The 22,172-nt window shown below is 39.8% G+C and overlaps 1 protein-coding gene across 6 annotated transcripts in view; it reads left to right on the forward strand.

The window, feature by feature from the left end:
- Positions 1-12,933: 12,933 nt before the first annotated feature.
- The window catches only part of AOAH (acyloxyacyl hydrolase), a 162,872-nt gene continuing 153,633 nt past the window's right edge, over positions 12,934-22,172 (forward strand). For 2 of the 6 annotated variants that reach the window (XM_037890054.2, XM_037890055.2), the window contains exons 1-2: positions 12,979-13,135; positions 13,934-14,085. In XM_037890054.2, coding sequence (XP_037745982.1) covers positions 13,935-14,085 — 151 coding nt within the window. In that variant the 5' untranslated portion in view covers positions 12,979-13,135; position 13,934. Of the gene's footprint in view, positions 13,136-13,303; positions 13,476-13,748; positions 13,845-13,933; positions 14,086-22,172 lie in introns of those variants that run through there. The other 4 variants (XM_007065889.4, XM_007065890.4, XM_043540602.1 and 1 more) reach the window with 4 other exon arrangements.

The raw sequence follows: 22,172 nt of genomic DNA on the forward strand, positions 1-22,172 counted from the left end.
GAATAATCATCACACTTAGCATATCTCAAATACCTTCTACCCAAACGCCTGAACATGCTTTCATAAGCATTAAGGACGAGGTTGTGGTTTCCCAGTTTGTGCAACATAAGGACTGGCATGTACATGGCCTGTTCCATAGCAGTTCAGGGAAAGAATCATACTGTCCTTGTTCCCCCTTTGCTCCAGAGGGCACTAAGCTGCCACCATCCTTTACCCGTAGTAGATCACTAACCTTTACACACATTGGCTCAGCTGAGCTGGATGGCACATTGCAGATGGAACCATGGCACCATCGACTCTCCTGCCTGCTCAGGGTGGAGTAGCAGGTGCATAGCACCTTTTTACCCCTAGCAGTCCAAACCCAAAAGTTCTGGGAGGAACATATTGGGGTTAGTCTTTTTCTTCCTTAGCCCACTGCACCACTGTGCAGTGTAGGCCCTAACTTGGCCCTTACTGATTAATCCTCATTGAATTTTCACTAGGATGGGGGGAGCAGGCTGGCTGCAGTGGACCAGCGTAGCCCCCAAAACTGAACAATGCTGGCCAGAGACCAGAGCATGTGGGTAGACACAGTATCTTCTCTCTTTCCTCCTTGGTGCAAATTAAAGCGATTCTCCCTCAGTGGAAATCCCAAGGGAAGAAGTCTGCAATACTGAAGTAATTAGGGTGAATCCTCTTAGCATGGTGCAGGGAAGCATAATGAGATGAACCTGGTTCCAAGGGAGCTGAGTTACTTGGAATTCCTTGAGCAAGTGTTGTATTTAATAAGGATAGGACAGATGGACACTGTTTGCTGGGGAAGAGTCAACATGTCTGGTGTAAAGAGAAATCGTGTCTCACCAAGCTATTACAATTCTTTGAGGGGGGTCAACAAACATGTGGACAAGGGTGATCCAGTGGATATAGTATACCTGGAGTTTTAGAAAGCCTTTGACAAGGTCCCTTACCAAAGGCTCTTAAGCAAAGTAAGCTGTCATGGAATAAGAAGGAAGGTCCTCTCATGGATCAGTAACTGGTTAAAAGACAGGAAACAAAGGGTAGGAATAAATGGTCAATTTTGACAATGAAGAGAGGTAAATAGTGGGGTCCCCCAGGGATCTGTACTAGGACCAGTGCTGTTCAACATATTCATAAATGATCTGGAAAAAGGGATAAACAGTGAGGTGACAAAATTTGCAGACGATACAAAATTAATTGAAATAGTTAAGTCTAAAGCAGACTGTGAAGTATGACAAAGGGATCTGTAAAACTGGATGACTGGGCAACAAAATGGCAGATGAAATACAATGTTGATAAATGCAAAGTAATGCACATTAAAAAACATAATCTCAACTATACAAACAAAATGATGGGATCTAAATTAGCCGTTACCACTCAAGAAAGAGATTATGAAGTCTTTGTGGATAGTTCTCTGAAAACATCCACTCAATGCACAGTCTAAAAAAGCTAACAGAATGTTAGGAACCATTAGGAAAGAGACAAATAATAAGACCGTAAATATCATAATGCTACTATATAAAGCCCTGGTATGCCCACACGTTGAATACTGTGTGCAGTTCTGGTTGCCCTATCTCAAAAAAGATATATTAGAATTGGAAAAGGTATAGAGAAGGACAACAAAAATGATTAAGGGTATGGAACAGCTTCCATATGGGGAGGGATTAAAAAGACTGGCACTTTTCAGCTTGGAAAAGAGATGACTAAGGGGGGATATGAAGAGGTCTATAAAATCTTGAATGCTGTGGAGAAAAATGAATAAGGAAGTGTTGTTTTCTCCTTCACATAACACAAGAACCAGGAGTCATCCAATGAAATCTCTAGGCAGCAGAGTCAACACGAACAAGAGGAAGTACTTCTTCAACAACACACAGTCAACCTGTGGAACTTGTTGCCAGGGGATGTTGTGAAGGCCAAAACTAGAACAGGATTAAAAAAAAGAGTTAGATAAATTAATGGAGGATAGTCTTCAGTGGCTGTTAGCCAAGATGATCAGGAATGCAATCCCATGCTCTGGGTGTCCCTAGCCTCTGACTGCCAGAAGCTGGGATTGGCCAACAGGGGATGGATCACTCGATGATTGCCTATTCTATTCATTCCCTCTGAAGCATCTGGCATTGGTGACTGTCTGAAGGCAGGGTACTGGGCTAGATGGACAACCGGTCTGATGTGGTATGGCCATTCTTATGTGGGATTGTGCTGTGTCTCTGGGAAAAAAACAAACAAACAAAAGTTTGATAAAAATAGACACTGAATTTTGGACAGAAGTTACAGCTTTCTTTCACCTTCATTGACTATGTTCACTTCCTCTGGCCATCAAAAGAAACTGCTGTATCTAGGATTAAAGAAATGAAAGATGTAGACACATGAATAATTAATTTTACATCACTGTACAGCATGACATTATTTTCTAGACTATTATGATGTGTCAATAGATTTAGAGCCTGCAAGTGTTTTGTACTCATGTAAAGAAGGAAGTGACACTGGTAATATGTTTTGGAAATATTTCCCACTACTTATCCTACTGTCTTGTGTAAACTTCCTTTATTTTACTTTCAATTGTTTCTTAACTTCCTTGTGTAATCTTTAGAATTCTCAGTACATATATGGAGGAATGTGGGGGCTGAAATATTCAAAAGTGACCAGCGATTTTGAGTGCTTCAAATTTTGGGTACCCCACTTGAAATGCTTTAAAGGGATAGCGCACAGCACTTTCTAAAAACCAAGCTCTTTAAAGTATCTCAAGTTGGACAACCAAAAATGGAACCACCCAAAATCACTCAGTCCCTTTTGAAAATGAATGTTAATGTTTAAATCTTCTTTGTTCTGTTTTACTTACCTTTGACTAATTTTTCTACCTTTGTCATGACTTTGTCAACTTTTTAAAATTTTAATGTAAAAGTTATTTAAGAAAGTAGCATCTATAGAACTTGCGTGGAAGAAGAAAGACTTTCTCAACAGAGGCCCCTTAACTGGAATTTTCTTCTACTGGAGATATGGTTAAACCCAATTCAACCACCATCTGAGCAAACAATCCCCATCTCTTTGTGCAGCGTGAGTTATGGAATCCTATGGGCCACATGCTCCTAGATAGCCACTCCCTGTGAGCAGGTTGTTCTGACTGAGGGAGGCGAGGACATAGTATAGCTGCCTTTGGTCTTGATTCTACAAAACTGTATTTGATGGGTACCGGGGCAAGATACTCATGGGTGCATGTAAGGCAAAGTTGTTGCCTTGGTACTTCACAGCGAGCAGTGTCCAGTCCCACAAGCTACAGCTCAGAAGTGTAGAGGGTAAAAAGGGAAGAGGCTTGGGCAGAAAATGGATGTGTCTGAGAAGATATGGACATCTAGGCAACCTATTTTATTTATTCTGCATCGTGCACCTATCCTCATACTGTCTAGGAGTAGATGCTTATGATAATGAAACATTTAACTATGTGTTCTCCTTTTGGGCCTTATGTCTGTCACTAATCAGGAACACAGATGATCTCACCGAAGAATTCTCAAAGCAGGATTGAGTTCTGTACACTCCTTATTCTGCACGTCACCTTCTATCTTGTATTTCAGGCAATGCTCTACACTTGCTCTGTTCAGAATCAGCCCCCCTAGTGGGAATCTGAAGTATCATTCATCAGATACACCAGATGACAAAATAACAGGTACTTTAGAAATGCATGCAATATCTGGTATTTTGGTATATTTGTTGTATTTGAAAAATTTATATATATATATATATATATATATATATATATATAAAGTATGCAATAAGCTGTGGTGTATACCTCTGGGTAATTGTTATGATTTTGTTTCCTGAATAGTGTTCCTTTAAATTTCTAGGAATCTGATCCTTGTTGAAGGCCACTGCCATTTTGTGTTCAGTTCAAATGCAGTTTGCTATAGAAGAGACATACACTGTGTTCTCTCAAGGAGAATGTACCCATTTTCTTTCTTTCATTGTTTTTAAATTTGTTTCATGAGGATTTAGTGAAAAGTGACCCAAAACTGTGGTGGGTGTCTATGTGGTGCATTCTCCATCACTGGAAAGTTTAATGTCAAGATTGGATGTTTATCTAAAAGATATGCTCTAGATCAAATAGGAATTAATACAGGGAAGTTGTATGGCCTGTGTTACACAGGAGATCAGATTAGATTATCACAATGGTCCCTTATGATCTATGAATCTATACATCTATTTGCTTTCCCTTTTGGCCTGACAGACCCCCCAATGCTCAATCCTGCAAACTTCACTCATTGAAATGTCCTTTCTAAAGTAATAAGAAGTCTCACTGAGTTTCCTAGTCAACGGAATTACTCAGGTGGATATGGTTTGCAGGACTGAGCCCCAAGTTGTTGACTTTCCAGACACAGTGTAAAGCCAATCTGTTTACTCAGATTTTTGTCTTTGTGGGAGCTGGCTGTGATGAAGGCAAAGAATTTCATGATCAAGTTGGAGTCTATTTAATTTGACATTTGTTATTAAATTGTGCCTATTGCTTTAAATATGAAATATGGACTCAGAGCCTGCATGATGAGTGGCGTTAAGCAAATAAATAAAATGAAGTGAGAGAATCTGGGGATAGTACACAGTTAACTTCTTTGCTAAGAAAAGATCTGGGTGAAAATATTTCTCCCCACCTCAGTATAACTACAGATAAAATTATCTGCTCTCTCTATTTGTTGGTCTGTGATATTTATATGGTACCAACCACTAGTATATAGACAAAGAATACAGAATTAGGATAAGAAAACTGAATAATAAGTCTTTCTGATATCTTGATGTTCAGCTGCTTAAGCTTGATTTTAAAAAAAATCCTTTTTATAATCAGCATATATTTGGACACCTCTGTGCAAAAAAGGAGTGCCTGCTCTCAAAAATCTTGGAACACATTAGTGTGGTAGATCAATTGATTTGTAACGCTGAAACAGACAGGAATAATTTACTTGGCTAGACTTTGCTAATGCATATGCCTATACGCCTCGTACTTTAATAAACCTTGAACTGAGCATATATCAAGTTTCTGAAAGGATTCAATAACTCATCAGAGAGTGTTATGGTTCTTTTTATGTATCCAGAAGTGAGATTAGAAAAAGCGTTAGAAAAGAATTATAAGGAGGTGTTGATTTATCTGAAATACTATTTATATTTCATTGAATCAGCTAGTTAAATCAGCTGAAAGAGGACTGCAGAAGGCCAGTAATGAGAGGGGGAGTCAGCCAACCAGTCAGCTATCCCACAGAGCACAAAGTACAGTATCTTGATGGCTGACTTAATGATTCCAACCTGGGCAATAATACCAGAGACCAGGTGGAAGGAAGCATTCTGCATTCAAGGGATTGGTGGAGTGCGAAAGTACAATACAGTGCCTGATTCTTCTAATTTACACCATCTTACGGCTACCTTGATTTCACTGGTTTGATTTCATTGGTACTACTCGTGGTTTGTGAGAGAAGAATCAGACTGGTAATCTCCATGATTAGGCCTCTTAAAAGGGGAATTAACTCTACCAAACTCTAGTCTAGTGAATTCTAGTCACTTATCCTATCAGGTAAATCAGTAAAGTGCCTGAGCAAGTGGTGTTATATTTTCTTCAGGAATGCAAGAATTTTTCTTTCTTTCTAACAGTAATAAACCCTACGTAGAGAAAAATCTATCATGATTCTGGAACAAACAGGCACGCCCAAAAGTTTTGCAACCAGCATAATAACAAAAGGGAGTGAGGAAAGAGCTACATATGAATAAAGTAATTCCCTTGTGCATATGGGTGCTGTGAGGATAAATTCCTTAATTATTGTGAGGTGCTCAGATCTATAGTAATTGGGACTGTGTCCCCATATATTCTGCTTTTATATACACAGGCAGGATTAAACTAGGAGTAACTCCACTGATTTCAAAGCTGTTAAATCAGCATAAAACTGCTGTAAGTGAAAGGAGACTTAGGCATCTATACAGTTTTAAAATCAAATATGGATTTTTTAAAGACATATGCTCAGCCTCGATTTCAAAAGGAATTATATCAATGAAGTTCTATGGCCTGTGTTATGCAGGAGGTCAGACAAGATGATCACAGCTGTCCCTTCTGGCCTTGGAATCATGTAATAGACCGATAAATGCAGATTATTCATGAATCAGATTTCTGCAAAAATACCTGGAAGACCAAGGTTTGTGTGCTGAACTATCATTTGCACTGGGATTATCTGTGTAAGGTTATCAACCTGTACAACATTAGCACAACAAGAATATGTGGCATTTAGTGTTTAACTAAAAGATAGATTCACCTTTTTGCTATGTGCATAACTGGTACTGAGTCTCCTAAAATTCAGACTGTTTAAACTGGATGAGTATGTGTAACCCACACACCTTCTGGGTGTGGTGTTCTGTCCCACCTAGTGGCACTGAGACCACTTGAAGACAGAGATAAAATGAGTTGGCTCTACAGCCTTAGCTAACAGGCAGTTGGCTTTTAGCTCATGCAGTTGAGGCTCATGCACTAAGCTCCAGAGATCCCAGGTTCGATTCTGCCTGCCTACGACAGGGGACTGTCATAAATCCTAAGAGTCTTGAGCACATTAATATGGCTAGGCTTCCTGTACAGTATGGAAACTCTGTAAATGGCTGAATGACTAATTGCTTGTTTAATTAATAGTTTAAAAATCATCTTGTAATGGCTCTGCGTATTTATACATGTGTCACTTGGAAATGTCTCTTTAAAAAACAAATTTTGATATTTTTATACTACCACCAATACAGTTTATATAGGCACAACATATGTCCCATTTATAAGCACAAAAAAACACAGTCACAAAGCTCAAACAATACATTTAAACAATGTTGTAATCCTTAGTTTACACTAAGAATGCCCATTTTGACATGTTTGTGCCACAAACCAAACTGTGGAGTAATTGTTACCATTTTTAATGGGTCTTTTATCTACAGATATCTTATGTTCTGACAAAGACTAGGGAGTACTGTTAATATTATTTTCACCAATGGAGCGAAGCCCAGATGGAAAAAATGTAATCAGCCCTTGAGGTGTTACACTCACAACTACGAATACTTTTCACACGATGCTACCTGTAAATGTTTTTGACCAGAACCAGTAAAAATTGAAATAGTTGCTACATTTCTGATTAAACTGACTGTACAGTGGTAATTCTGCAAGGATGGATTTCATGGATCTCATTCTCTATTGGCTTGGAACATATGAATCACTTACACCAGTATGACGTGAAAGTAAAATGCTACCATTCTGAGTTGGTAGTGTTTTACACCCACTTTGCATAGGATTAATTGACTATATCAAGTGCAAGGCTGTGGAGAATCTGGTCCAGTGTTTCAAGTTTTACTTACAATATGACATAAATGTTCTTGTTAATCCCTCCTCCCATCATCATCTCCTCATCAATAACCTCCACACCCTTGTTCTCATTAACTCATCATGTGTTTAGACTAGTAAAGCAGGAATTATGTCTTATTTATGGCCACACAGCCAAAACTCTGTGACAGCACAGAACCAAATGCAGGATCAGGACTTATGTATTTAAAGCTGTACATGCAACCCTATGGTGCTATAAATGTGTTTTGTTACTGAAATAACGATAATGGTTGTATCTACAAACTTAGAACAATCGGCTAAAAATGCGGTACATATGCTGTTAATTTGGAGACATTTTATATCATCACTTCCATTCTAAAAGTCTTAAATGTCTTGATTCACATATTTTGTTACACCTGAAACTGAACTGAGTAATGTCAGCAATTTACATTTCAAAAAGCACAGATGTCAACAGCTCTTGCAGGCTGAGACAGATAATTTCATTAAAGGTTACAGAATAAAGGATAATCACCTCTTCTACAGCATAGTAATAGGTCAGAACACATTCTCAGAGATGAATGTAGAACAATATTGGTTTGAATGCTTTCCCTGGAGTTTTGAATGACACGGAGATTGAAAGAGAGTCGGAGAGCGATGTATAACTTGAACCACAAGCAGCAACTGATAAGGAAACCAGAGTGGGGAAATGACTCACTTGGATGTGGCACTGTAGAAAATCCACATGGGGCCTTGGAAATGTTCATCCATGCCAGCGATAATGCGCCAACCACAGAGATGATTATGACAGTCCCAGAAATTGTAAGAGTGGTAATGAAAAATATCCAACTCAATGAACCAGTGAGAATTTAGCTGTCAAAGGCCACTATGAAAATAAAAACATGAAAAGGGAGCAAGGTGATCACTGGTCTAAAGGTTTCTCTCTGCTGGATTTATATCTCGTAGGCAGATTTCTAAAACATGAGGTACATATCCGCTCACTTAAAAAGAGCAAATAACATGTCCAATAAGAGAGGCCTTCCAAAGTAACTATAAAATTGTCAATATATTTGAGTGTGAGAGAGACTTACATATTTTTAAATTAAATATAATCAAAATATTATCAAAACAAGAAAGTTATAATGATAATGGGTGACGAATACAACAGATTAGAGTAGACTGAATATATATTTTTTCAATTGTTATTCCTTTGGGAATGTTGAATAGCGTATTTAAAGCCTTATCCACCCTAGGAAAATTAGGATCCAATATTCAGCACTACTGCATCCTCATCGGTGTCAGCTGCAGTGGAGTCTGTAGTGTAGATAGGGCACAGTGCTTTTGCCCCCGGTCATCTGACTTTCCTTATGGTAGGTGTTGGGAGCTGATGTAAAGAGCTTTGCAAAGGAAACCATTTGTAGTGTACGGCGACAAGCTTTGAGTCCTCTAATACCCAGGAACTGTGCTGCATGTTCTTGAGTGCCAGCAACTGCCACCTTGTCGATTTTGGCATATATACAAATATTAGAGCACTCTTACAACAGCAGGGTGACACAACATGGTGATAAAAAGGGTTGAGTCCTGTCTACGCTGCAGTTGCCATTGTTGTTATCACTGGTGGAGCTGCAGTGGTGGTGGATCACAAGTCCTAAATTTTCCAGTGCAGTTGCAGCCTAGAAAGTAGAAGAGCTGGTATTGCAGTGACAGGACATGTTCAGTATCAGTATCCACGGCTTTCTCTGTGTCAACGGCAGGTTAGATTATCCAAGGGACTTTAAACTGGTTTTGTGCCATATGTCTAACACAGCGTTTCTCAAACTGTGGATCAGGGCCCCAAAGTGGTCTGAAACCCCATTTTAATGGGGGTCACCAGAGCCAGTGTTAGATTTGCTGGGGTCTGGGGCTGAAGACGAAGGGCTTCAGCCTATGGAAGCAGGGCTCAGGCTCCACCCCTGCCCTGCCTTGCCCCTGCCTGGGGTCATGTAGTAATTTTTGTTGTCAGAAGGGTGTCACGGTGCAATGAAGTTTGAGAATCCCTGAAATCCCTAGTCCTAGGAGGTCCTTAGTGTCTCTTTCAAGATGGTGCATGGGCTCCTCACCTCCTAGTGATTGAAATAGGAGTTGAAGAAGCTCAGTGTAACTCTAGCATCTATTACGCTCAGAACTGCACAGGGTCAGGTATTTAGTTAGGGATTACACTGCAGTGTAGGCATATCCTAAATGGCCCCCGTTACGGTAGTATCTGAGCCCCTCACAATCTTTTACTGTATTTACCTCACAACATCCCTGTGAGGTAGAGAGTACTATCAACTCCATTTCACAGGTGGGCAACTGGGACAGAGAAAGACTAACAGCCAGTTTTTCAAAGTTATTTAGGGCCTATGGATACAGATAGATATCCGTTGGGATTTATCTGGCTGGCAGTGCTTGCCACTTAAGTCCAGGCCTTGCAGCTGTTGCGAAATGACCCTGTATCACTATTGTTGCTGATTCTGAATTAACATTCAGATGGGAATTGCCAGTTCTCAGGCACTCATTTTACCATCCTTACATGCGAAGTCCCAGTGAAATTAATGAGGCAGAGTATGTTACTGCTCAACGTGTGCAGGGGCAGAGAGGAGATGCTGCAACATAGAAAATGTGTGTGGAGTCAGGCATCCTTCACATCTGGAGAATAGAGAAGTAAAGTCCCAACTAGTTGTTAAGACATCAAAATTCACCTCCTGCTTAGGGCAAGACTAATGCCACACATAGGCTTAATTTCCCCAGCCTCCTTCTGATGTGTATATCTCTTACCCACACACAGTTGACTCAATGCAGGTGTGTGGGAGGGGGATGAAGGTGCAGCGAGCACTTTCCTCTATCCTCCAATGCACCCATGCAAGTATCAAGCAGTATTTGGCAACAGGGTGCTGGGAAAAACAGGAGATGAAGATTAGATAACAGAAGTGTCTCTAGGCAGTAGGCCTTCTCCCTAGCATCCTGTAGGAGGCAGAATTTTGCCTATTGTAGTTGTTTTATTTATTATTTATTTGTGTTGAGGCAGCGTAGAGAGGTCTTTAGTCAGGAATGGGTCTGAGGCCCTTAGTTTGGAAGAAATTTCAAGGCTTTTTTCCTCATTAATCTCATTCACATTCTTATCAAGGGTTTCAGAGTAGCAGCCGTGTTAGTCTGTATTCGCAAAAAGAAAAGGAGTACTTGTGGCACCTTAGAGACTAACCAATTTATCTGAGCATAAGCTTTCGTGAGCTACTTATCAAGACGTTTGCAATTTTACCTGTTCCCTCATTGCTGTACTAAAGTGAATATATAGATCATAAAGACCAGTAAATTGATAATGTCAAAGTGCCTTAAGTATCTGCTATTAACATTTTTACCTTCAAAATACCTTTGGCAAAAGGAAAGAGTGAGTAGCTGAGTTAATTTTTGCCTGGCCTCTAAAATTGACCATGTAAATCCCGTATTTGCCTAGTCAGACTGCATTTTAAGAGGTTTTTTTTTTTTTAAATTGGTTTAATAGCTTTGAAAATATATAAAATGTAGAGAAAAAACACTCAGATCTTTGTTACACAGACCTCTGCATCACTGCACCAGTATTTCTAACACCACATATGTGTAACAAATAACATAACTGTAAAAAGCTACAACAACACTGCAAATAACTGATAAAAGATGAGAACTATATTCTTTCCTGGCTTACATCCCCAGCAGCAGCTGAGTATCTGGCCAATGTATGTAATTATTTTCTAAGTGGCAGTGATGTTATTTAGATTTGTATTTTGCTGCAGATATAAAATGGAACCAGTTCAAAAGATCTAGGTGCTAGGAAGATTTTCCAGCATGAGTATGAGAGCTCTGGCTTTTGAAGCAGCTTCTTATGAGCCAGTATCCATGGTTTTAAAGGACTTCAAAGTATTATTGGGAACCAACTAATATGTGTGTTAAAAAGGTTTAATAGGGGACTAAGGGAGATGCAGACACTGTAGCATAATGTCTTTTTATAGTGAGTTTTTATTGAGATAGAAAACAATCCCTGCAGATTACAGGCACTGGCATATTGAAAAGGTAATTTACACTAACATATTTGCTTGTCTGCTGTTGAAAATAGAGGCCATTCACGATGAAGATTGCCAGCTTCAAGAAGAAGAATATGTGGAGACAGGCTTGAGAAATTCAAGTACTAATTATTACATTTATTTTGTTTTTAATGTTCATTAAGGGCAATGTACTGAGTAGAGCTGAGTTCCGGTTTAAAGGATGAAATTACATATACCATGCGGTGCATCCATTTTACATTTTTGAATAAACCTTTTTGCAGCCATAGCATCGGAATTTGAACGTCTTTTTGTTCCTTAAAATGAAGACAAACGTTCAGTTCTTGAACCCTCTTTGATAAATATTTGTCTAGCTTTTATATTAACTAGGTTCCTTATGGGAAGAAAGACAACACTATTTGTGACTGTTTGTTTATACTAAGGTAGCACTTAGAGACCCCAACTAGAGCTTAAAGTACGCCCGGTCAAAATGGGTTGCAGGCCCAGGAAATACAATTTCTAGGCGGCAACCTGGGTTGCTAAGGAGTGTATAGTTTTCATACGGCCCTCTCACTGGTTGCTTTCCCCACTTGCCTGTCTCCTGGGGTAGAGCAGCCATTCAGGCCTGCTGCAGGAATCCATCAGCGATCTCTCCCCCACCTCTCAGCAATCCAACACCTTTCTCACAGGAGGGAAGAGGGGTGAAGGAGCAGAAAGAGCCCAGCAGCTCAGAGTGGCTCCATTCCCTTCCCTCTCCACCGCAGCAACACTTGGCTGGGGAAGGAAGAGGGAGGACCCCACTGCAGCCTGCTACAGCCTGGGAGAGGGGGTGAAGAACTCCAGGAGCTACAGGACAAGGAGAGGGGAAGCGGGGGGGCGGGGGGGGGGCAGAATAGATATGGGAGTAGAACTAATGTGAGGATTGTGGGGACAGGACTGATTTGGTGATTAGGGGCAGAATTAATTGCTGGGTGGGGGTCAGGCAGATGTGAAGGTGATGTGATCCCCACCCACTTTTTTTAGACCACTTTAAGCACTGGTGCCACCTGAGATTGGAGCCCTCTTGTACCACCCTGCCAGAGGCTGGCTAAGCCCTAAGAATTTATAAGCCAAAGGAAAAATAAACAGACAAAAAGTAGGAGAAATGGAATATGATTAGCCCCATTTTATAGATGGGGAACTGAAGCACAGAGAGAACAAGCAACTCCAGTGGCAGACCTGGGAAATGAACCCTGAGACCTAATCCAGTGTTTTACCCAGAGGACCATCCTTCCTCCCACTCCTAAGGCCTCTGTAGTTAAGACATTTGGGCTCATTCCATCTCTGCCATTACGCCATTTTAAGTTATCATTTCACTATTCATTTCTGCTGCAGGCAGAGGTGGACTTTACTTCAATTTTTGTTTCAAACCTTATTTGAAAAACAGGCAGCAAACCTTCAGTTGCTTAGATGGTCCAAGTAGTAAGTGTATCTGGCTTTTTAACCCTCAGACACTGGTGGGGGATGTAAACAAACTTTGAAAATACTGATGAGAATAGAGATGTCCAAGTCTGCTTTGAACCAGTCAGCTCCCTGCATCCCCTTTGTTCCCATTATGTTGGCAACTTGGCTTGGCTTCTTTTCTTTCCTCATGATTAGACTTCAGCAGAATGACACAAGTAAAACACTGGTCTGGGAACCCTACAGCCTAATTGCCACCCCCCACAGTGATCAAACTACACTTGTTAAGAAAAAGGGAAGAAGAAAACAGAAGACTGAGCTGTTTGCAGGGAGTGTGTCACCAACTCAGAGGGTATTTTCTTCTATTATTAATATTCATTATTTCTATCTGAAAGTGGAAGGCCCAGGCTGAGATATTACTGGAAGAGTTTGGGTTAGGTATTATTTTTTTCTGGGCTTTTTTCTTTTGTGTTTTGTTTTTGCCACACTAGCTGTACCGGGGAGTGTCTTGCCTTATTAATGCCGAGCGGCTCCAGCACTTGCTGTGGTTTTATGATCAGTTAGTCATCCGCTGCTGCTGCCCTTGCTGCAAGTGGCTGAAGAGCCCAGAGCCACAGCAGTGCATACGGGCCCCCTTCTGTTCCAGGGCCAGCAGGGAAGGAAAAGGAGGGAAAGAGAAAGGGATAATACAGGTGTGGGGGAGCTGTGGGGAGGAGGGGGTACAGTCCTACTGATTTTCTCTAAGTTCCTGGTGAGAGGGGGGATGTTGTGTGAGTACTAGTGAGGGAGGGGGAGCCTCTCTAGGTACTTATGAGGGAGGAGAGACCCCTGGATACTAGTGAGAGGCTGTGCAACTGTCTGTGAATATTAGTAATTGGGGATTGGAGGAAGAGACCCTCCCTGAGTACCAGTGAGGGGTGTGGGGGGAGGGGGGGGGAAATATATGTGTGTGTGAGATTCTCCCTGAGCACCAAAAGAGCAGCTGGGGGTGAAAGAGACGCTCCCTGTGTAGCAGGGAGGGTGTGTGAGTTTCTTTCTGTCAGATTATGACTGAGAAGCAGGTGTGCCATTCTCTCCCTGAGTATTAGGGGTATGTGTGTCCCTGAGTACTCTTCCTATATTACAGTTCGTTCTTTCTTCCTTTCTCTAGGATGAGGGGGTCCTGGCAGGCGTTTCCCCCTCTATTCTTCTCCCTTTTCCTCCTCATGCTTCCACTGAAGGACATCTCAACCTCACCTCTCTCTGGTAGAGCCCAACCAACTTTGGTCTCTGGTGGGAGTGACAATGGACACACCTGTCTTGGTATGTATTCAGGTTTTGTTTGCTTGCTTTGTTCGTTCATTTGTTATTACACTGGTAAACAGAGGCTAGCTGTGCACGTAATAAATCATCCTTTATCTGTTTCAACAGCTGCCGCTGCTGCAAACCACCAGTAATCTTAGCCCAAATAATAACTGTTTTAAGACTCTCAAGGCTAACATGGGGTTTGGAGCTGCTGTTTGATAGAATTCATACCCTTGGTCTGCAGGAAGTATTGGTGATACTGGCTTTCACACCTAGTAGCTAGAGAACCGAAAACAGGATGTGATTGTTTTTAATATTTATTGTGGCTGTTTTGAATGTATGTTACTATGTTTTATTTTATTGTACAGATGAACTTCCCTTCCCCTCCCCCAAGACACCCTCAAAAAACAGAAGTTTCATCTCAGTTGGTTTTGCATGGCAAAATCTTCTTAAGAAATACATTTAGGTTTGGGACACAGAGCTCTGTGAGTGCTTCTTTGGGTTTGACAATATATTCCTGGTGTTCAGGGTGAAATTCATCTAATGTGAAGGGCCTGTGCAAGGCTTTTTGCATCACTTAAGCATTTACCTGCTTCGGAGGATGTGTCTGCTCTGGTCTGAAAGGCCAGCGCAAAGGGAAGCATTGAGAAGTGTTAAGGAAGAAGCCTTGAGATACATGGATTCAGTGGTCCTAACTACCTGTATAAATGGCATGGAGGTTTGCAGCTCCTTTTCCAACTTGCATGCTGAACCAGTAGCCATGGAGGTTGAGATGTGATTTAAATGCACACACCCAGGGTCCATGCACTTAACCAAATATGAGATGATTTGGGCTTTATGAGGGTGGAGTGATGTTCACCCAACATGGACTTGGTCAATTTACTCCCAAGGTGTAGCGAATCTGATAAAAGTACTAATGTCAGAGTCATCTCGGAGCATTTCTGACATCTGTGGTTAAAGTGCAGTAGGCAGGAGAATCAACTAAAGTAGGGAGTGCAGCTTTTATTGATTTATTTTAATTGACATATAGTGACAAAACAAACATCAATTTGCTTTGTGACCAAAGAGACACTTTTTTGTCCCTCTCTAGATAATTCAGTTTTCACTGAATTAGTTCCCATAGGATTCACATATCAGTTTTCACACTGTTTATACAAGTTTTGTTATGTTTCTGTGTGTACAAGGAAGAATCCTCTATTTTGAGGCTATAAAATTACTTTTATGATTCGGAAACGGAGAATTAAATGCAGGCTTTGTAAAAACAAGCTTTTGCAAAACTTAAGATGAGTAGAAAACTTTTCCATGAATTAAAAATGTGTAATAGGAATAATTGTTTTTCAACAAATAAATGTTGCCCTGCAGTGTCTGTAACCCAATCACTGAAGCATGGGGAACCTGAAAGTGAAACGAACTGTAAACATAGCAAAATGGAATTAATTGCTATTTACTGTCCAAGGAGACAGCAGTGTAAATGGTAAACAAACAATACAAACAGTGAAAAGTAAATTGTATTTTTTAAATTCCTTCAGTTTTAATAATTCAGGTTTTAACATGGGTAAGGGATTTAGTTTGCTTACAATATGTGATTTTTGTAAAAGTTTGTGTCCCTTTAATTTTTGCACAAGGCCATTATCTATCTTATCTATCTTTGAATACCACATCCATCACCATGGTAAGCATCTGAATCTTAGCTGGCTGCATAAGGCACTGGAATACAAGGGAAGTAAATTCTACTTTCATCCCATCCCTAACATCATTGACCCTCCATCTAATATCTCTTCCCTCTTTGAAGAGACCCTCAAAACTCTGCCCCTACACTTTGTGCATAGAGAGAGAGAATCCAGATCACTCTTCTTGATGTAGAGAAAATCACTAATTGTGCTGAAACCATCTATATGACACCAGAATTTGACTCATGACCAAAACAGATTGTCATGCCCCTGAAAACTCTGCAAGCTAAATTGGTGCTGTTAAGATCATTAAAAATGTAAGTGCAGGGGGCCTGCAAGAGAGGCTTTGTAATTTCGTACACACACAACCATTGGTTATCCCAGACTGCAATGCCTGTGGTTTAACTTCTTATTACCCGCTTTCTGTATTAATTTTGAAAACAATGACAAGCCATTTATGTTTCTTCCCTTTAATCAACAAAGCTCTGAGGATCTGATTTTTTACACTTACACTGGTGTAAAGCAGGAGTAACTGCACAGAAGTGCCTGGAGTTAAAGTGGTGTGAGAGAAGAATCAGTCCCTAAGTCAATAAAACTAACCTGCTTAAAAGCAAGGAAGATAGGATTCTTTTTTATCTATCTATCTATCTATCTATCTATCTTAGGGAAGTGTGGACATCATTTCTGACTCCTCTTCAACAGCTTCCCTAAGCCACAGACTTATTAACTGAATTCTCTGTTTTGGACAGGAGTGAGAGAGATTGAAGAATCATACAGGACTCCCATTTTCATATACATCATATGTTGATATAAGATGAAGCAGTATTTTTAACAGGAAATGGCAAACTCTCCAGTGCAAATGCCCACTGTAAAATATATAGGAAGATTTTCTTTGAGTAGCAGACTTTCAGACAGGTTAGCTGTCCAACTGGTGGTTAACTTTCCAAGACAGTTACATCCTTTGGATAAGTGAATTGGGCAACTGCTCATTTGAATGGACAGTTCAGTGCACCTGTGTGTGCAATTTACCTGATTTACATGTGTAACCGTGGTAATAACTAGTTGGTTGGAAAATGAGCCTTGTGAAAAATTTCTGTGGAAACTGGGGGAAAAGATAATTGTTGAAATTTTCCACTAAACAGTTTGACTTTTCAGTGAAACTGAAAATCAAAAGATTTTGTTTCAGGAATGCTGCTATGGTACCCTATAGGAGTTGTAATTCAGGTGTTTCATGCATCTGGTCTCCTCTGTAGTCCAGGCTCTGAGGTCAGACTGTATCTCCCATGATGCACTGTATTCTCCCCTCATGGTGAGGGGAAGTGGCCACAGTGCATCATGGGAGATGTTGTTTACCTCAGAAGCCCATGGAGGAGGTCAGAGGCAGAGGAAACCAAGATACAACTCCCATGAGGAACCAAGACAGGATATTGAAATCAATATTTTGGGTTTTGGTCAAAATATTTGTTTTCAAATGTCTGATTTTTCAATAAAAAATCAAAATGTTCTGCAGAGTGCAGGCATTTTTCTCAAAACAATTAATTTTTTTGAAAACTGAATTTTCCATCAATAATCAGTTTTGACAGTTAACTTTCATCCAGTCCTAATAATAGCACAAAAATAATACATATAATTGTGTGTGCATTTTGCACACACAATCACATGCCAGACTAGTTTAAAAATTCTGTTCCTCAATCTACAGAAGGCTTTTTGGGAATATACTTATGAAAATGAAAACTATCCTCACAATTTCAATGTAGTCCTATGTAAAAGAGGACTTTTATGATGCTGTATTTTAAAATAAAGACATTACAAACAATTTAGGGACTCCTTCTGCTCTTCTTTGTGTTGCACATGACAGATAAGAAGGGTTTAAACTGCTGCCTATTTTATATATTTAAATTACAGCTATAGGGAAACAGCTGCTTTTCCCTATAGAGGCCCAGACCTAGGGCTCTGCATGCAGGATAGGTGAGTTAGGAGCCCTTGAGTTCTGAGTCTGGCTTTGCCACTATCTTGTTGTGTGGCCTCAAAAAGCCGGTTAGGACCAGATTTGTAAACCCTTATTAACATTCATGTGTACTTTTTGACAAGAGTAGCCCTCTGCTTTCAATGAGACAACTTGTCGAGCAAGTTACTACACGCACAGCTGAGAGTGTGGCCTTTAACCTCTTATGTCTCCATTTTCCCCATCTGTGGTGGGAAATAAATAGTTAATATTTGCTAACCACAGTTTGAATACCTGGTATTATTGTTGGCCACGTCGAACATCACATTCTCTGTCTCTTGTCATTTCTTCTTTTGCATCTCTGTTGTATATTTTTACATTGCTAGTGATTTTTAAAATAAGCTTCTGTTCTCTCCTCTGTTGCCAGAGAGCGCTGTAGGGGGATCTGTGCAAACGATCTGTGGAGTCTCTTGTAAGGATGAGACTGCATGTTGCAGTTGCCGGGCACTTCTTGCTAATTGCACATTTTATTTTTTTTAAAACTTCAGCTTGCACAGCCCCCTTCGCAGCTCCCCTTTGGCTGCCCTGTGGAATGAGGCTATTAGTCAGAGACAGCACAATATGTTTGGGCAGCAGCTCTTTTAATCTTCTCTAGCTGACCGATATTGCATGGGTCAGCAGCCACACAGGCCAATTTTAGCTTTACCAGGGCCAATGTAATTCTGCTTCATTCTTCTCATCAACTTCCTTGGACCACCTCTCACATTCATCTGTAAGAACCTAACTTCTGGGGGCAGGGGGGAAGATGCGGTAGGCACCATATTAAAACCATGTATATTTTTAATAATAACAATAACAACTTCAGAAAAGCAGAGAAAAAACCCAACCCATAATTCCAGGCTCTCCTGTGTTATAAAGCGTTAATTTGCAGCCCTGATAGTTTGTGTGATATCCAACTTTTAAAACTGTCTAGCTGTGCTTTTTATGGCGTGGATGCAGGACTGAATAATTTACTGTAGCGTATGCAGTGTAACTGTAGCTGTGTCGGTCCCAGGATATTAAAAAGATTACCTCACCCACCCTATCTCTTACTGTAGAGTAGTAAATTCCAAATCTCAGATCAATGTTGTTTGCAGTTCCTGATAATTTAATACAGTGGCACATACCTAACACAGTGAGAGGCTTTTAATAATAATGCTGAAACAAAATGGCTGTGTAGATATTGTCTAGGGAAGCAGTGTGCTATAAAACATAATGTATAGACCAATGAGTGCTGTAAAATGTCATACTTTGGCATCAGTGTAAAACCATAATTCATTTTAGGCTGACAGTCTAGGCTAGATTCAGATCTGATCTCACGTAAACCAGTGTAAATGCAGAGTGAAGCCATTCACTTAATTGAAGTTACTCTTGATTTACACAGATGAAAGTGAGCAGGATTTGGCCCATACCCAGTAGTGAATGTTAAATGTTTGCTATATATTTTTCCCTTTGGTTGAGATATGGATATATGAATCCCAGGCATATATATAGCACTATGGTAGTGATACTATACCAACAGTTGAATAGATATTTTCATTCTAAGCCTCTATTTTCAGAGAAATTTCAAGAAATATAGGGTAACATTTTCAAAAGCACCTAAGTCCCATTTTAAAAAGTGACTCAGGCACTTAGGAATCTCATCGAAAGACAGTGACCATAAATCATACATATAACAATGAGTGCTGTAAAGAATGTATGTAGCATACTTACATACATTTTGGTGCTTTTGAACATTTTACCCATCACCCTTGGGGTTGAAATTCCTTGTACTTGTTCTTAGCCCAAAGGTAAGTTTGGTTTTTTTTCCCCCTTGCACCTTTAGTAACATTCTTTTTTGGCCCATTTGAATGATATGGTGATGAAAAGTTGTTTATGATTCACATAATAGGTGTAACTCAGCCACCAAATGCTTGTGTATATATATCTTTTCTCCTTATAGAGTCATCAGAAGTATTGCATGTACTCAGTGAACACATTTCGGTGGTTTGGGGAGTCCTACATTTGAATCTCTTTACTTTTGTGCATATAATATGTTAAAATTGTAAGCTTTTTGGGGAAAGGACCATCTTTTTGGTATGTTTGTATATATACGGTACCTAGAACAACTGGGGCTTCTAGGTGTTACTGCATCAATAATTACTGTGGTAGGTTTTTTCTCATTAGACTGAGGACAAACTGGAAGTAAAGATGTGATCAAACCTTTCTGACGCCAATTCAGACTTCAGTGGGATTTAAGCACATGCTTAACTTTAAGCATGTGCTTAAGCACCTTTCTGAAGAGGGAAGCTTTCCATAATTGGGGTGTCAGAGAAAAGAGGAATAGAGAACATCACTTCTTACATTACACACACACACACATTTTTATATTAAACAATATCAACGAGGAAAGTCCATTGGAAATGCTTGTTATATATTTTGCTAAATGATTATCTTTCAGATATACCTTGTGTAGCACCAGGCATCTATTTTGCCAATGTGGATAGGTACCACTGACCTCTACTGGGTGGAATCAGAACTTTCCGCATCTATATCATGGCCCCTGTATGGTATCTAGAAGAGAGAATAATAAATACAGACCTTTGTTTTTTGAGCAGTAAGATTAGAGTTCTGTCCCTGCTATTGCATGATGCTCAGAGTGACTGTGGTAAACAAGAAAAGTGACACATGTGATGTTCCTAGGTTTTTATGCCATCTACTGAGATGCAATACACTTAAAATATCAATATATTGATATTAATATTTTAAATGTATGGTAATGCACTACATTACATTATGCAGCATAGCTCAAATATAATGAAAATTGACAAATTTGGTGATATTCTAAATAAAATTTGTGTATTGCCATATGTATTTAACATGCAAAATATGTTGCGTAACACAACAAATTTAGGGGGAAATGTATAGTTTATGCGAACATTTTTAAAAGTGGGTACCTAAAATTACAATCACATCAGTGTCTCTATCAAATGTATTTACATATTATGCCTATACGATATGGAAAACTAAAATCTGAATTTTGTCCTTCAGAACCTCCCAAACTCAGGTCTCTTTGTACTTTTTCTTCAAAAGCCATAAAACCTCCGGGTAGCCTGGTAGGTGAGGTTTTTGACATACAAGGCCCATATAAATCCATTGTACAGTGAGTGATGCAGAGTTGGAGGAATTGTGGGGGGAAATGCACATTTGGCCACATGGAAATTCAGATGTACTGTCTTCTATAGAATAGCATGCATCTGCATGTGTGCTTATCAGGAAGCAGGTAGGGGGGAAAGTGAACAAGCCCTATAAAATAATAATTTTATAATTGCCTTCAAGGATTTCATTGCACTTTACAAACACTGAGCCTGTTTACAGATGGGGAAACTCAGGCCTTGGGAATTGGCTTGTCCAAAGTCACGCAGGAAGTCTCTGACAGAATAGACTCCAAGACTCACAACTCCATGGGCAGATCCTCCACTGGTGTAAATTGTCACATCTCCATTGACTTCACTTTCACCTGAAAATCAGTTCAAGTGCCTTCACCATTAGATCACGTTTCCTCTCTCTCTCTCTCTCTTTTTTTTTTTTTTTTTTTGCTTCTGGGATAATTTTAGCCCAGGATGTTGAAGCAAGTCAAAATACAACAAATTCTCTTCAGAAGTACAGTTCCAGAAATGTCTCAGAGCCCTCTCTGGCTATACACTCTATGCTGTATTAATCATCCCTAAGGACTCCAACTGAGATAGCCAAGACATTTTTTATTAACTCTGTTTCCTGATTTTCCTCCATATCCTAAGGCTCCTTTTGTAACAGAGTTTTCTGAAACTTGGACAAGTATTGTATTAACTGTGAAATACAATAGATTAAGGGATATTGACTTAGAACAATGTTGTGCCTGTTGAAACCATATATTATCAGCCCCAGCTCTTAGCTAATTTACCAATCTATTCAGCTGAAGAAGATAAAAATACCAGTAAACATAGGAGAGGTCAAGACAACCAGACTCCTCGTCCAAATGCAGGTGTATGGGAAGGCAAGGTGGTAGGGGCCAGACAACTGCATGAAATGGGAGAAGTGCTCAGTGTGCTTCAGAAAATCTTCGTTCTTGATATCAATAGGAAACATTTAAGATATATACAACATTTGGGAATGGATATTCATTTTTATAAGGGTCACTCTTTTACAGATAGAAATCAGGAGGTTTTGCTGTATATTTAGATCTGTCTTTATTTTCCATTGAACTTGAACTCATTTTATGGAGGATGTTCTTTAATAACTAGGATCAGATGGGTTTCAGAGTAGCAGCTGTGTTAGTCTGTATCCGCAAAAAGAACAGGAGTACTTGTGGCACCTTAGAGACTAACAAATTTATTTGAGCATAAGTTTTTGTGGGCTACAGCCCACTTCATCGGATGCATAGAATGGAACATATAGTAAGAAAATTATATATCTATTATATATATATACAC

This window comes from Chelonia mydas, chromosome 2, assembly GCF_015237465.2.
Source record: "Chelonia mydas isolate rCheMyd1 chromosome 2, rCheMyd1.pri.v2, whole genome shotgun sequence".
In the NCBI taxonomy this organism is placed as follows: domain Eukaryota; kingdom Metazoa; phylum Chordata; order Testudines; family Cheloniidae; genus Chelonia; species Chelonia mydas.